A 14,994-nucleotide genomic window follows, 5' to 3' on the forward strand; every position below is an offset into this window, starting at 1 on the left:
GGCCAGGTTTTCCAGCAGCGGCCTACGGACCAGTAGCAGCAGCAGCAGTGGCAGCAGCCAGAGGATCAGGTAGGGGAGACCCCGGAGGAGGTAGGGCCAGGCAAAAGCCCTTCTGTGTGGCTAAGAGCTTTCCATCACTTACCCTGATGTGCCTCCCCTTTGGGAAGGGACCACTAAAGAAAACCACATGCTACAAACAGAGGCCAGGACATGAAAGATTTTAAGCCTGAGGAGCTGCTGGGTGGATATTTTATTTAAAAGGGGGAAAAAAGAGACATTTCTCAGTTGTTTGCACTGGGTTAACAATGTCAGATTTCCTCATCTGTTAGCTTCCCAACTTCTAGGGCAGTCAACTTCATCTGCAGCTACTGAAATGAAGTATTATTCTCAAGGACACCCCAGTCCAAGGCACAGATATTTTGAATCCTACAAACCCCTTAAATGCTGAAAAATTCAAGATCAGGGCATAAGAATCTGTGTCAGCATTGGATCTCTGGAGGTGGTCTGGTCAGAGCTCTAAAATCAGAGTTTTTTTTTCAACTACTTGGCAGTTGCATAGCTCATTCATGAATCTGGAATGGGGAGGGGGGATTTGTATTTCTATAATTATAAAAATCAAGGGTTGGTTAGGATACGGGAATCCAGCATCAGATAGTCTTCCTTTGCCTGTCTTGCCATTGAATATATGAATGCTGTGACAATGATATATACAAGGATTCTAGAGAAATAATAATTCCCAATTGTTTCTCACCAAACTATGATGAGGGATGCTAAGCCACAGCGGGCATGACATCAAAACTGACAGAACCGTTGTTTGTAGTTGGTCAGCACATCAGGATCCAAAATCATATTGTGGCTTGTATAAGCATAATTTAATATGATGTCTGACTTGGGAAAACTCCAGCTCCAGAACTGGCCTGATGCTTAGGAAAGCTGCAGGAATGGGGAAAGGACAGTGAAAAGCTGCTGTGGGAAACTGAGTCTGCTTGGATGTCTGCAGGCTGAAACCACAATTGGATTCTTGGCCCTCAATAGCCTCAATCACAGCATGGCATAATACTTAAGATGAGCTATATGGTAGTGTGGAAATTGAAGGCCAGCCTAGGACCTGAGTTAGTGACCATTTACTCCAGGGAAAAATGATGACAATTCTGTCCAAAATTTTATTTGTTCCAGACACATCTTTAACTTGGATATAATTTCCAGCATTTGTTACCTTCTGCAAACTCTGGGCCAAGTTTTGTGAAAAATGTTAACCCTTTCCTTTACTGTCCGCTCATGACAAGCTCCATGTTTTTCCACCCTCCACCATCTGTCTCTCTCACTAAAGGGTGGAGTTAAAATATTGCTTCCCATTGGCAATTTAAAAAATTGTAATTAAGCATTTGATTCCATCATGAGAGGGCTGTTAAGACTTACCAAGCTCTTTTCTTTTTCCTGCATTGGCTTGTTCACCCCTTCAAATTCTAAGGGCTGAGCAAGGACAAGGGGTGGGCTTGCTGCTTTCACTGAGTTTAACTGCTCCCCAATCTGCCTTGCTTGCTAATCTCTGTAGAATGCCTGCTGTCTTCAGCCATTTGTTTTTGCTAATTTTAACTGGGTAGTTGGGTCAGGGAGCAAGAAGCAATTGGAGACCACATTCTTATGCCCTCAGTCCCCAGCCAAATGGTATGCATTGAGACCTGGAGCAAAGAATTGGGGTGGGAGGGCAATAGTTTTATTCAGCCCTCTCCTGATGAAGCTTGTTCATAGGTGTGGGACCTCTGTACCCATTTAGCTAGATCTCTTCAAATCAAATTCCAACTCCTCCCCCAAAATGGAAAGGGCTGCCAAGCATTTAATGCCCCCAAGAAAACTTGGGAGAAGGCTGGATTTCTTTAGAGTCCAAAGTGAGATGTTTAGAGAACTCCGTTCCATGCAAACAGGCACTGCTTTCAAGGCTACAAAGGATAATTTATACCATTTTAATGTTATTTTAATAAGGGGGTGTCCAATTTGAGTGCAATGGGGTTGATTTGCTAAATACCTATGGTAATATTATTTTTTCCTTTGGTATGTTCCGTATTCTGCTTTTAAACTGATTTTATCCTTGATTCAATCAAAGATCTACAATTTTTACATCCCTGTCCTGTGCTTTTCCCCAATACAATTGCAGTTTTATTTTGCAAAGGTATCGTGAATTTTCCTTAGAAAGGTTTAGGCGATTAACTTTGACCTTCATGGAAGTCCAATTTTAATTGGAATATTACTGTAACTCACCTGCTTCTCTGCTTGAAATTTGCTTTTTAATTTTTTTTTTAAACCAATATTTTGTAATTTGGTGGTGGTGGGTTTAAATTAACCTGTGCTACAAAACTAAATCTAACCCAAATTAACACCAATCCATATGGCAAGTGTAAAGATCAGTATGGTGCCCTAAGGGAAGACTTATGTGCAAATCTGCTCCCATACTCTCTGCCACAGAGGATGAAAAGATGTCTGCATATTCAGAAGGAGCTCCCTGCAGAAGAGACTTCTAGCTATTACTATTAAAGAGCTGTAGCATTGATAGTGAAATGGATTCAGGGGCAGTGGATTAAAGTCGGCTTCATATTGCGGCTCAGACCTGATTCATTAAAGGAGAAGAGGGAAAAAAATTGGAAGCAATTGCCCTCAATTTTTGAGGATTACAGCAATATAACACGGGTGGCATCAGCCAGAGCGGGTTAAGACCACTAAAGTTAAACCCCCATCTGTATCATAAGGTGCACGAAAGTTAATGTCCAAATGGTAAGCCTTCAATTTACCCAGCTCTTAGGGATTTCTTCTTGATTAAGGTGATTGTACGATGCCTGTACTGAAAGATCTTCCCTGGTTATCAGAAGCTTGTCGAGTACTGATCACAAAGCCTGAACAGCTTAGGCCCTGATTGTGTCGGGGAACATTGTTCTTGTGCACCTGTTTGGGCTTGGCTGTTAAAATCTGTAAGAAAGGCCCTTTAGGTGCCCTATCACCAATGACTGATTTAACTGACAGGTAAGGAAGGACTTGCTGATTTTGCAGCTGAGTTTCTCCTCAGTTCCCATAACATTTAGAAGAGAACAGTAAAGACAACTCTCTTTTAGCAGGCATTTGTTAATTTGTTTTAGAATTGATTAGGTGTTTTTAACAAGAGCTACAGAGACAGACGTTAGCCACTTTGAGGAGAAAGGCAGGATTGACATCTTGGGGATTCCCTTAGAGCAGGGGTAGGCAACCTTGGTTCTTTTATGACTCGTGGACTTCAACTCCCAGAATTCCTGAGCCAGCGTGGCTCAGCTTGGAAACCTCTCTTTCCCCTCAACATGGCTGGCTCAGGAATTCTGGGAGTTGAAGTCCATGAGTCATAAAAGAGCCAAGGTTGCCTACCCCTGCCCTAGAGGAATGTTCAAATGTTCAGGAGACAAGATTGCAGCCAGAGCCATGTGATCAAAGCCCCATTCCATTTTCTGATGCATTTAAAAAGGGGCAAAGCCTCAATGTTGGAGTTGTGGCCACTATCTTGACTTTTTTAAAAAAACAACAATAACAATAACAACTTCCAGTTAACATTCCTGGCTGGTCTAAACTGAATAAAGATAACATTTCTCCCAACAGTCCTGGGCATGGGTTAGGCTAAAAGTGTTGAGAGAGGGACTCATTCAAGTTTGGTTGGTTTATAAAATTTTCTATGCCACCCAGTTCCCAACAACTCTGGGCAGCTCACAACAGCTAAACAATTAACTCTTCATGTTGCCTTCACATCTGATAAAATTTGGCTGGGGTTTGCTTGGTTGAGCACTCTAACCAGAGTTGGCGTGTTCTGTGATAAGAGTTTTATCACTGAAATCTTACTTATCTTCAGTGATTGGATAGAAATAGAGATTTCTCTCTGTTTTCCTGATTCTAATAGGAATGGTGACCTAGCTTACTGTAAGCGCACTATAATATTTTAAACTACCCTTTAAACAAAATGTAACCATATCATTTCCTCCATGTCCCCTGCCCATTCTACTTTTTAATGTTTTAAATATAATTTCACTTTAAACAAAATTTAAAATAAATTTCCTGAAAATACAAAATACTAGCTCCAGAATCATCTGTGCCCAGCTCAGAAATGTCCAGATTTTATGTTTATCAAAGGTGTTTTTAAGAAATATAAATAATAAATGGATACAGCCTTATGGTTTGTGATAAAATATGCCTGCTTGCCCAGCTATAGAATATTCAGGATTAATTGAAAGTATCCTAGTGGAAGAGAAAAGCAAGTAAGGGAAGACCTCACACATTTGCCTTACAGTAAATTAATATGTATTGCAATCACTTACTCCCATTGCATCAACAATTTTATAGATGAGGAAACTTTTGATGGCTGCCATTTCCTTAAATGCCCCAAGTCTCCTCTCAAAATATCAAATGTGTCCACACTAGTGTTAAAATATTGGTACCTGCTTCAAACATTAATACTATTCTTATTCTTGATATGGTTAGAATGAACCAGGTTCTGAGTTACATTGGCATGAACCTGCATTTTAGAACAATGACCTCTGAAGCAATTTCACTATCAGTATGGTATTTTTGTTCCAATATTGAGATGATACAGATTACATGAAAAGTGGCTTCTCCATTTCAGCTTGATGAGAGATGACACTTAGACAGATTTTTCTAAAGTCACTTGTATGGAAAGGCAGTTTTGTTGATTGTCAAGATACTGTAGGATCAAGATGATTATTTCCTCTGGCAGATTTCCAGCATCTGTAATCTGTTTTGTTTTTCCCTCTGTGGCCCAGTTCAGATGTTTAACTATCAATTGTCCATGGAGTGGGCAAATGACGATCTCCTCCTCTGTGTAGTGAAGGCAGTGTGTAGAATGAATGCCCCATATGGAAACTTGTATCCACATTGGGCTAATTTAGGCCTTTGGATCTACAGGATTCCAGGCGACACCCCCACTTCATACTTTAATTGGAAAGCGTGTGGTAGAAAAGTGGTCCACATTCCTCCTTTCCAGAAAGTGAATGTCCATATTATCTGGTTTGGGCTATGCCTATATTCCCCTTTATAGCAGTATCAGTCACTCAAGGGAAAGTCAAATCATATGATTTCATTTGGAATTCGTTATGAGGGGTAACATTTGGCAGAAAACAATTTTTTTGTCAGATACTTCTAATGTGGCCTTCTCCAGCCTAGGACCCTCTAGATATGTTGATCCTCAACTCCCAGAATTCCCAGGTTGGTGGCAGCTATTTTAAGTCTTGATGACATTGTGAGCTTGTTGGAAAATGAATGGGCCAGAGATTGTGCTACCTGGCTCTGGAGGGGTTCCCAAATTAACTTACCTGATCCTATTTATTGTGGTACACAACCCTCCTAAACAGTCTTCTCCTGTCAAGTTGCATTGGCTTATCAGTCCTGTCATTCTGGAGGCCAGCAGGCTGGGGAAGGCTGTTTAAAAAAATGAAAATTACTATTAAGTCCTAGTTTGGTCCTCCCTTTATTTGACCAGCACCCCCTAAGTTCCACTGTTCCGTACTGTCCTTTATACTTGCCGGCTGTAACAGATCTAATGACATGACCTCGATGGTGAGTGTGAGCAGTTATGTTCTTGTTGTTTTCTCTCTTGCTTGGTTGGGGCTGCTGTGAGAGAGGGCAAATCTCTGAGGCATTCTTTCCGGCCTCTCTTACATTGGGACGTGCGCTCCTCTCAAACGCTCTTCTGAGCACGCTCAGCAGGAAGGTTTGTCCACACCTATTAATCCTCTCTCTGTGTCCAGCTTCTTGTTAGTAGCAGCTGGTTGCATGTTTCCTTTGCTTGTTGAGATAAAACGATTCAAGGAACGACTCATATCCAACTCTTGAAAAACGTCTTTCTATTATTATTTTCCTTTAGTACACTTTCTCTCTTTTGTTTTTCTATATTACTTTTCCTTACTTTATAAAACTGAAACACTTGTCGTTCGTAAAACATCTCACATCTCCCCCTTGCCTGTTCTTAGAGTGTCATGTATCTGTGGGACTGAACTAAATGCATGCCCTTGTAGTAGTTGTAACTGGTAGCAGTAGACGTAGTTGTAGAACATGCATTGTTGAGTTGATATTATAGGTGATTGTCAACTAGAAAGAGCATGGCAGTCCAAGGGGGGGCCATGGTTGACTAGAAGAAGGATAGGTCACTGTGTACAGGAACTCTGCTAAATTCCTTGGAGCCATAATACAATGCCCATTAATTTTTCTAAACTTGGTCCTACCAAATTTAACTTGACACATCATTCTGAGAATCATCAGGGCTGTGATGGTGGTAGTAGTTAATTGACCATGGTAAAAGCGATGTTACTTTGTTTCTTGATTATAAAAGAAAAAAAAAGGAGTCAACATTTTAATGATAAGTGCACTTCCTTGTGTGTAGTTCCCACTTAGATCAGTGGGAGTTACCTACAAGTAAGTGTCTTGGGTACAAGGCCAAGTTTCATTGCCATAAGCATTGTACAGGCTTCCACCAGAACGTAACCTGTTTTAATGTTAGATTAGAGCTCTGAATCCTTTCTGCAGAACCTAAACTAGGCTGGGAGAACAGGAAGACTGCCCACTGGAGATCTAAGCCATGAAGAGTATGTACAAAGACTGTCTGTCAGGCTGTACTGAGGCACAAGGGAATTGGTTTTAGATCCAAAATACAAATTGGACTGTAATGCAGACGCAGCACTTGACACGAGCTATATTCATTCCCCTACCCTTCAGTTCTACAACTTGGATGAATCTTAGGAGAATAATCTCTCTTAACTATATGGGCGAACATTTCATGAGCCGCCAATATTAGGAAATTTCCAGACAAGTATCACCATCTTCATCACTGAGCCTGCAAACCGTCTTTTTCTTTTTGTTCATTTCCTTTTCTCCTTGTCCTTTCCTTTTCTCCTCCTCCTTCTCCTTTTCCCCCCTTGCATCCAGTTTTTCGTACTCAGCTTCTCAAAATTGTTTTCCAAATGAGCAGGAGTGGGCAAGGTTGGCAGATGGTAATTCAGGTCCTGAATGCCGCATTACATTTGCTTCATGGCAGCTGCTGTTTTGTCAGCCCATCCTACTGAGAGGAGGCATCATACGTGATGGTTCCCCTTCTATCTCATTCAGCATCTTTCCCGAAGGGACACTGGTGATTTTTTCAGTGTATTTTTTTCCGCAGATCATGTGCAGTCTGGAGTCTAGGTTGGTACACTGAGCTGAGAGAAGTATACCTTAAATATTCTTTCTATGTGCATTTAGAAATTACTCTCGCCCCCAAATGACAAACTCTGTCTCTTAGTTGAAGATCTACTCTTCCCTTATCGATAGAATCTGGTTACAAATCTTATATAGCAGACACACAATTATCTAACTTGCCCCTTGGTGAACTAAACCAGGACCTGCTGTTTTTTGTCCAAAGCAAGGAAATTAGATAGGAAATGTATCTCAAAAGTAGCAAAGCAGAAAAGAGTCTGGGAAGTTGCAATTCTTTTTATATGCCTTACTCCCAGCACTTAAAAATAATTAATCTTGTCCGTCAACACTTCTGTTGTTGGTAAATTACAGGAGTGTTTTTGTCCCCTTAAAAAAGTGGCAGAAGAGTTGGTTTGGGTCCACAGAATGCTGATGGGTATCTCTGCAGGGACTTGTTGAAATAACTTAAAGCCAGGGTTTTGGTTTTTTTTACAGTGCAAAGCAGTTACTTAGAAGAATGCTTTTTAAATATTAGCATTTGACTAACTGGAAAATGTATGATGTCTAATCCCAAGCCATTTTGGCTAATTCAAACCTAATGTACCATCTGACAAAAGATGTTTTTCAACTATATTGCTCTTTGGGAACCATTAATAATCATAGCAATTGCCAAAAGAAAAAAAATATTAGACATCATAATGCCGTATAAGTTTGGATCCCGTCTCACATTGAAAAGAAAATGGTTGGCTCTATAAATATTTCTTTTGACCCAGTAGGCAGAATGACATTGAAAAAACTTCATGTTTTTGTCTGTCCCATAGAATATGAGGCAGGGTCCCATAGAATATATACAGGGTCTCTTTCAGTTCCCAGCAGAGAAACACATGGATATATATTCTCACTCTTTATAGGTCACTTTTATTGATTTAATCAGTTTTTTTTTTTATTCCATCTCTGGAGAAGGACTCTGATGAAAGTCGTTTATTCATCTATAGATCAAAAATTAGGATGCTGAATTAGGATGTTGTCCAAAGTCTTTCACAATGGGGTAGCCATAATAAATCTAATAAGTAAATAAAATTACAGAAGTAGTGTCCAACATTTATTGATATCTATTCAGAAAAAGTAAGGGGCAGTATTCTCATCCCTCTTCATTTGACTCACTGCAAACATCAATGGCACCTAAACAAAATATTGTAAACCAGATTTCATCTTCCACATACCTTGGCATAATATTCCAACCCTGTGGAATCTGGTGCAAATGTAAACCTGTTTCTGACAAGACCAACTATAATGATAATGCCGTAGTGAGCTTCTTCCATAGTACAGGTAGTCCTTGACATACGACCATTTGTTCAGCAACCATTCAAAATTATGACAGGGCTGAACAATGGGACTTACAACCAATCCATAAAGTAATACGATTGCTACCCAGGTGCTCAGGCACCCAGCTCATGAATATGAGATCACAGCAAAGCAAAGTCAATGGGAGCAAAGCAAAGTCAATGGGAAAGCCATCAGGGAATGTTACAATTTGCTCCCCAACCCACCTGCCTTACCCCCCTGCCCACCCGTGTCCCCACTAGCCCACCTGCACTCCCTAGCGTCTGCCTACCACCCTCCTTGCAGTACTAACACCTCCCTAACCAGTTTAGCCTGGGAACTCCCATCTCTTCCTCCTTAAGAAACTGCATAGAACTAGGCCACAGGTCGGCAACCTGCGGCTCCGGAGCCGCATGCGGCTCTTTGAGCCTTCCCCGGTGGCTCCCAGCCTCCTCTGCCTTTGCAGAGAGAGACAGAGACAGAGAGGCAATTGCGCTTCCCTGCTTCTCTCTCTCTCTCTCTCTCTCTCTCTCTCTCTCTCTCTCTCTCTCTCTGTGTGTGTGTGTGTGTGTGTGTGTGTGTGTGTGTGTGTGTGTGTGTAAAAAAGATTGCACTCACAGTGTTCTCCCAGGAGCTGAAAAGCTTTTTGGACGGAGCTCCTCCCTTTGCTGCTTCTCTGCAGGAAGCAGGAAGCAGGAAGGGCAGGAGAGAGCTAGCTAGCCCAGCTAGGCTGACTCAGGAATTCTGGGAGTTGAAGTCCATGAGTCATAAAAGAGACGAGGTTGCCTACCCTGATCTTGTTGGACAATAGCTTGAAGCTTTCCAGGTGAGCAGCAGATAGGAGAGAGAGAAAGAGAGAGAGAGAGAGAGGGAGGGAGAGAGAGAGAGAGAGAGGAAAGAGAGAGAGAGAAAGAAAAAGAGTGGGGGAAGAGGAGTGGCAGGCAGACCAAGGGCAGATAGAGAGGGAGGAGAGAGAGACAGAGACAGAGAGAGAGAGAGACCCTTTTGACATCTAAAATGAAGATAACACTGCATATATCCTTTTTTTACCTGTATGTGTATGTGTATGTATATGTATATATATGTCTGTGTGTATACATACATATACACACACACACACATACACACACACACACAAAAACACACACACACCTATAATAAAGGTAAAAAAGGATATATGCAGTGTTGTCTTCATTTTAGATATCAAAAGGATTTCGCGGCTACCGGTGTTTTGTTTTTGGTGGGAAACGGGTCCAAGTGGCTCTTTGAGTGTTTTGGGTTGCCTACCCCTGAACTAGGCTTACAATGGCAAACAGGGTTGCCAGGATCACTAACACTATGTATTGTGTTCCTGTGACGTTGCACTTTACATCCATAACACTTAGAGACAGCCATCCTGGTCCCAATTGCCATCCTAACCCGAGGACTACCTGTAACAGAGGCAAGAATATACTTGTTGTTATAAAACTTTTTGCAGCCAAATATATTTCCCAGATAATACATGGCTTTGGGGTGTATACAAAACACAGCATTCTGTTTAGAAACAGGAGTGATCCCACTGGAATCTAGGGTGTGCATTTGTCAGCTTGATTTCTGGTTCAAGCTTTACTTTTTCCCTGGCCACCATGATCCTTCTAGAACAGTGGTTCTCAACCTTTTTAATGCCGCGACCCCCAACCGGTCGTAAGTCGAGAACTACTCAACCGGTCGTAAGTGGAGGACTACTCAACTGGTGCAGCACCGTTTGCAGAATGGGACTTTTGGTGGGCTCAGCAGGGCAGAGACAGCCTGGACAATTCCTATTGGCTTTTGAAAGCCAATAGAATTAGACTCTATTCAAGAGAGTCTATTCTATTGGCTTTCAAAAGCCAATAGAATAAAAGGGAATAGCACAGCTAAGGAAAAGGGGGAAAAATGGTGGACTGCGTTGTTTGGCAACCCCCGTGAAATGGTCGTTCGACCCCAAATGGGGTCCCGACCCACAGGTTGAGAACCACTGTTCTAGAACCATCCTTTTTAAAGAGAATGATCTATACCAGTGCAGCTTTACATGTCAAACTCTTCTGGCTATGTGGCTATCAAGAGCTAAAGCCACAATCTGCCAGTCAATCTCTCCAGGTAGAGCTGTGATCAGTGATGTAAGCAATCATTTCTGGCAAAATAGAAAATAAATTGTCTACGCAGTATTAACCAGCCCATCCCACTGTAGAGCCCTTTAATGTCTTGCCCTCCACAATACTTGATGGTATAACAATTCTCATTTGCAGATTTGCAAAGAAATCTGACCCTGTGGCAGAATATAAGAGTCGCCTACATACTCCTTCAATATATTTCGTAAAGCAACTTGAGCTCTACATAGACCTCATAACTGCTTATACAGGAATAATACCTGCATTTAGGATGATTTAAGTTGCTTTTTAATGTCAGACCAGAACTCTAACATTTCCAGGAGAGTTGCAAAATTCATTTCTTTATGTAGGAAAAGACTCCTAATTTTAAGATGTCATAAATTCATAATATTTTCTTATTTTTTTTCTATGCTGTTTTATGTTTTTAAGTCTGTCTTTTACATGTCACAGTCACAATAGTTAGATATATTCACAAAGTAGTCTTATAAGTTTTACGTATTTGGATTTGTTAGTATTTAACTGTTTGTACTTTTTCATAGTTTGAACCCTTTTATTTACAGTTTTTCTGTTGAATCACCTAGAAATGTTCTATATGTCTGCTTTTGTGCTTTGTTATCTTTTTTATAGAAAATGTCCAAATAGCTGGTCAGTAACTGTAATAATGACACTACAATATATGGGCTGAATTCTAATTTTCCATCTGCATTAACACTCTTGAATAAAATTGAGACAGTCCTCTGGTTTTTTTTTATAGTTGCATATTTTAAATCTTAAACTTTGAAGTCCCAAAGGGTCATTTTCAAGCCTAGGACCTTTTTTCTTCTTTATTATCTAGTTCAGACATGTCAAACTCGCGAAGTTAAGTGACATCGCACAACGTATCGGGACAGTTTTGCCATTGCTGGCAATGGGGTGGGCGTGGCTTCCATGTGACGCAGCCGGCCCATGGGCCGGCAGTTTGATATCCCTAATCTAGTTAGTGCCAGTACATAAAGCCTTAGTCTAGGTTGCAACCCAGTGGTGGCTATTGTCACAGCAATGGCAGTGTTTAAAACATTTCCTGAAATATATAGATGGAAGATACTACCCAAGAGCTGAATTACACAGCAGCCTTTTCCAACGTGGAGTCTACCAGCCTGCTGGATAAAAGTTGTAGTGTTGCCCCATCTGGAGAGACCCAGATTAGGTAAGTCATGACTTACACAGATATGTGGTCTTCCAGATCTCAGCCCAGCTACCCTATCCTACATATAGCTAGAGGTCTTTGTCAACATATACACTGATTAAGAAGCATTTGGTTATACCAACTCCTTCAACTGCAGACACGGTACAGTGAATTATCTATATAAGTGAGATTCCTTTGTTGTCCTTATGCTGTGGGCCTGGATACATGGACATCCTGGCCAACTTGTTTTAAGTACTGTCATTAATTCAATTTTGGGATTTGTTAGGACAAGGTGCAGTGCTATCTACCAGCTTGACTGGCCTTCAAAAAAAGGTTGAATCAATGCAAGGAGATCAAGATTATTAACCTTGGTGCCAGTAGAATTGCCTCTGAAGACCATTTTAACACTTGGTTTATGTGATCTTGCACTTGTGGGAAAAACTCTAAGAAGAAAAACTAAATCTTAAATAACAGGGAAAAGCTAGCCTGATGCCATATTCTCTAGGTCAGTGGTGGCGAACCTATGGCACACGTGCCAGAGGTGGCACTCTGAGCCCTCTCTGTGGGCACGCGTGCCGTTGCCCCAGCAGGGTTCGCCAGAGTAGCAAGCATGTGGCGTTTGGAAACGACAGGGCAGGAACGAGTGAGCAAGCAGCGTTGGCCCCCCAGGGATGCCCTGGAGATGGCGAGGGACTGGCCCCCGCCGCCCTGGCCCCAGCCACACTCACCTAGTCTGCCGTGACCACTGCAACCACGCCCACCCAGTGGGCTACACCCCCACCACCCCTGAGGGCACCACAATGCTGATGCAGCCCTGGCACTTTGTGATAAATAAGTGGGCTTTGGGTTGCAGTTTAGGCAAAAGGTTCGCTATCACTGCTCTAGGTGGTTTTAGGTTCTGGATTCCCTTAAGAAGGCCTATGGGAAAACTAACTTAAAATCATAACAATTTCTTCTTGAGCCTTACACTGATCGATGGTAATTTGGGAAAGTCCATTACTGAATATCTCCAAGTACTTGTGAAATATGCAGCTATACAATTTCTTTTCTGGCCATGCAAATCACTTTCTTTAGCATCCACTCTATCATACAATGACTTACAATTGTCCACCATTGTGGCAGTCAAGTTCTGACCCCTGCTGTACATATTTCAGAAGATTCTGTTGGTGGGTAAAACATTAGCTTTTTTAATCACTTTTGTTTTTAATTCAAAAGCTAGGGCACTTGACAAATCATTTTCAGCATAGTAATTAGTGGCCAGCCCTGGAGTACAGGCTTAAATATGACATAAGTAAATCTTTAATGATGTAGTCACTAACTTTTAATAGCCATTTCAATCAGTGGAATTATTCTCAATGGGCAAACACTCCTCCTCTGCAATCTGCTCTGACTTGCAGGGTGCCTCATTTCACACACTTCATATGTTTCTGAATAGTCCTGCGACTAAAAAGACCAAAAATCACTACTTGGTTTTTACTTTGTTCTTAATAAGCTCTGGAAAAGCTGGTTCATATAACTCATTTTTTTCTTTGATGGAGGAATGCTGAAGAGTCTGCCCTACATCTTTCCCTTGGAAACGGATAGCCGTTTTCAACTAGTCGTTCCAAAAATTGCTAATTTAAATTGGCTTCCCTGAATACGGTGGTCCCCTACAACCTTGTATAACTCCTGTCACAGTAACAAATGTAGCAGTTGGTTAAATTAGATGGAGTTTATATATCAGTGGTTCTCAACCTGTGGGTCGGGACCCCATTTGGGGCCAAACGACCATTTCACGGGGGTCGCCAAACAATGCAGTCCGCCATTTTTTTTGCCCTTTTTCTTAGCTGTGCTATTCCCTTTTATTCTATTGGCTTTTGAAAGCCAATAAAATAGACTCTCTTGAATAGAGTCTAATTCTATTGGCTTTCAAAAGCCAATAGGAATTGTCCAGGCTGTCTCTGCCCTGCTGAGCCCGCCAAAAGTCCCATTCTGCAAAAGGTGCTGCACCAGCTAAGTAGTCCTCGACTTACAACCGGTTGAGTAGTCCTCAACTTACGACCGGTTGGGGGTCGCGGCATTAAAAAGGTTGAGAACCACTGTTATATATAGAAATGGTTTTCCAGTACTAGTGGTATTGGGCTACCAGTAGGCGCTTTCCAGCCCAGTATCTGTAGCATTTCATCTCAGAACTATAATTAATTTGCCTCAAACCATTTAGACCCGAAGGCAAGTAGAGATGCAGTTAGATTAATCAGATTATGCAGGAGAATCATAGACTTAGAGGGGACCTTGGAGACTTCTAGTCCAATTCCCTATCTAAGGCAGGAATTCTCAGACCATCCAAGTGAAATGGCTGTCCAGTCTTTTCTTGAAAACCTCCAATTTAAAAAAAAAAAAAGGACACTGAAGAAGAGTGCAGACCCATGATTTCAAGAGGCAAGCTGTTCCGTTGCTTAATCGGTCTCACAGTCAGGAAGTTTCCCCCTTTTGAGTTTGGATCTTCCTCTGTAAAGCTTCCACCTATTGATTCTCTTCTACCTGTCTTAACTTTGAGTACCCTGGAGAGTAAACCCATATCCTGTGCTTTGTGACATGCCTTCATATATTGGAAAATTGCTATCATGTGTTCCCTTAACCTTTTCTTTTTTTAGGTTAAACATATACCCAATTGCCTTGACTGCTCTTTGTAAGGTTTGGCTCAGAGCCCATCTGCACTCTTCTTCAGTTTCCTTTTTTAAAAAATTGTGACCTGAACTGGACAGTATTTCAGGTGCAATCTGACCAGTACAACATAAAGTGATGCTGACTCTTTTCTTGATCTTGCCCTTATATCTCTGTTAACACAGACCAAACTGCATTGGATGTTCTGACAGTTGTGGCACATTGCTGACTTGTGCGTAATCTGTGCTTTACCAAGAACACCCACATCCTTCTTGCAAGTACAACTACTAAGCTAGGAACCCATCTTATACCTATTTATCTGGATTTTCCTGCCTACGTGCAGAACCTTACATTTCTCACCATTGAAGAACGTTTTGTTGGATTGGATTGTTAGATTGCTCAAATCTGTCAAGATGCTTTTGAATCTTGAGCCTGTCTTCTGGGATATTAACAATCAACGCCGCCCCCCCCCCCCCTGCTTCCCTGCTCCAGTTTTGTATCACCCACAAATTGTATGCATCCCTTCTCTTCCCTCATATGTCA

At 41.6% G+C, this 14,994-nt stretch overlaps 1 protein-coding gene across 21 annotated transcripts in view; it reads left to right on the forward strand.

Moving 5' to 3' along the window:
- Positions 1-14,994, forward strand: part of MSI2 (musashi RNA binding protein 2) — a 453,994-nt gene that overhangs the window by 394,766 nt on the left and 44,234 nt on the right. For 11 of the 21 annotated variants that reach the window (XM_039328152.1, XM_039328163.1, XM_039328169.1 and 8 more), the window contains one exon: positions 7-69. In XM_039328152.1, the coding sequence (XP_039184086.1) occupies positions 7-69 (63 nt within the window). Of the gene's footprint in view, positions 1-6; positions 91-14,994 lie in introns of all 21 variants that reach the window. The other 10 variants (XM_039328150.1, XM_039328151.1, XM_039328157.1 and 7 more) reach the window with 1 other exon arrangement.

The sequence above is a fragment of the Crotalus tigris genome, unplaced genomic scaffold (genome assembly GCF_016545835.1).
Source record: "Crotalus tigris isolate CLP2741 ecotype Arizona unplaced genomic scaffold, ASM1654583v1 scf7180000024371.1489680, whole genome shotgun sequence".
Taxonomy (NCBI): domain Eukaryota; kingdom Metazoa; phylum Chordata; class Lepidosauria; order Squamata; family Viperidae; genus Crotalus; species Crotalus tigris.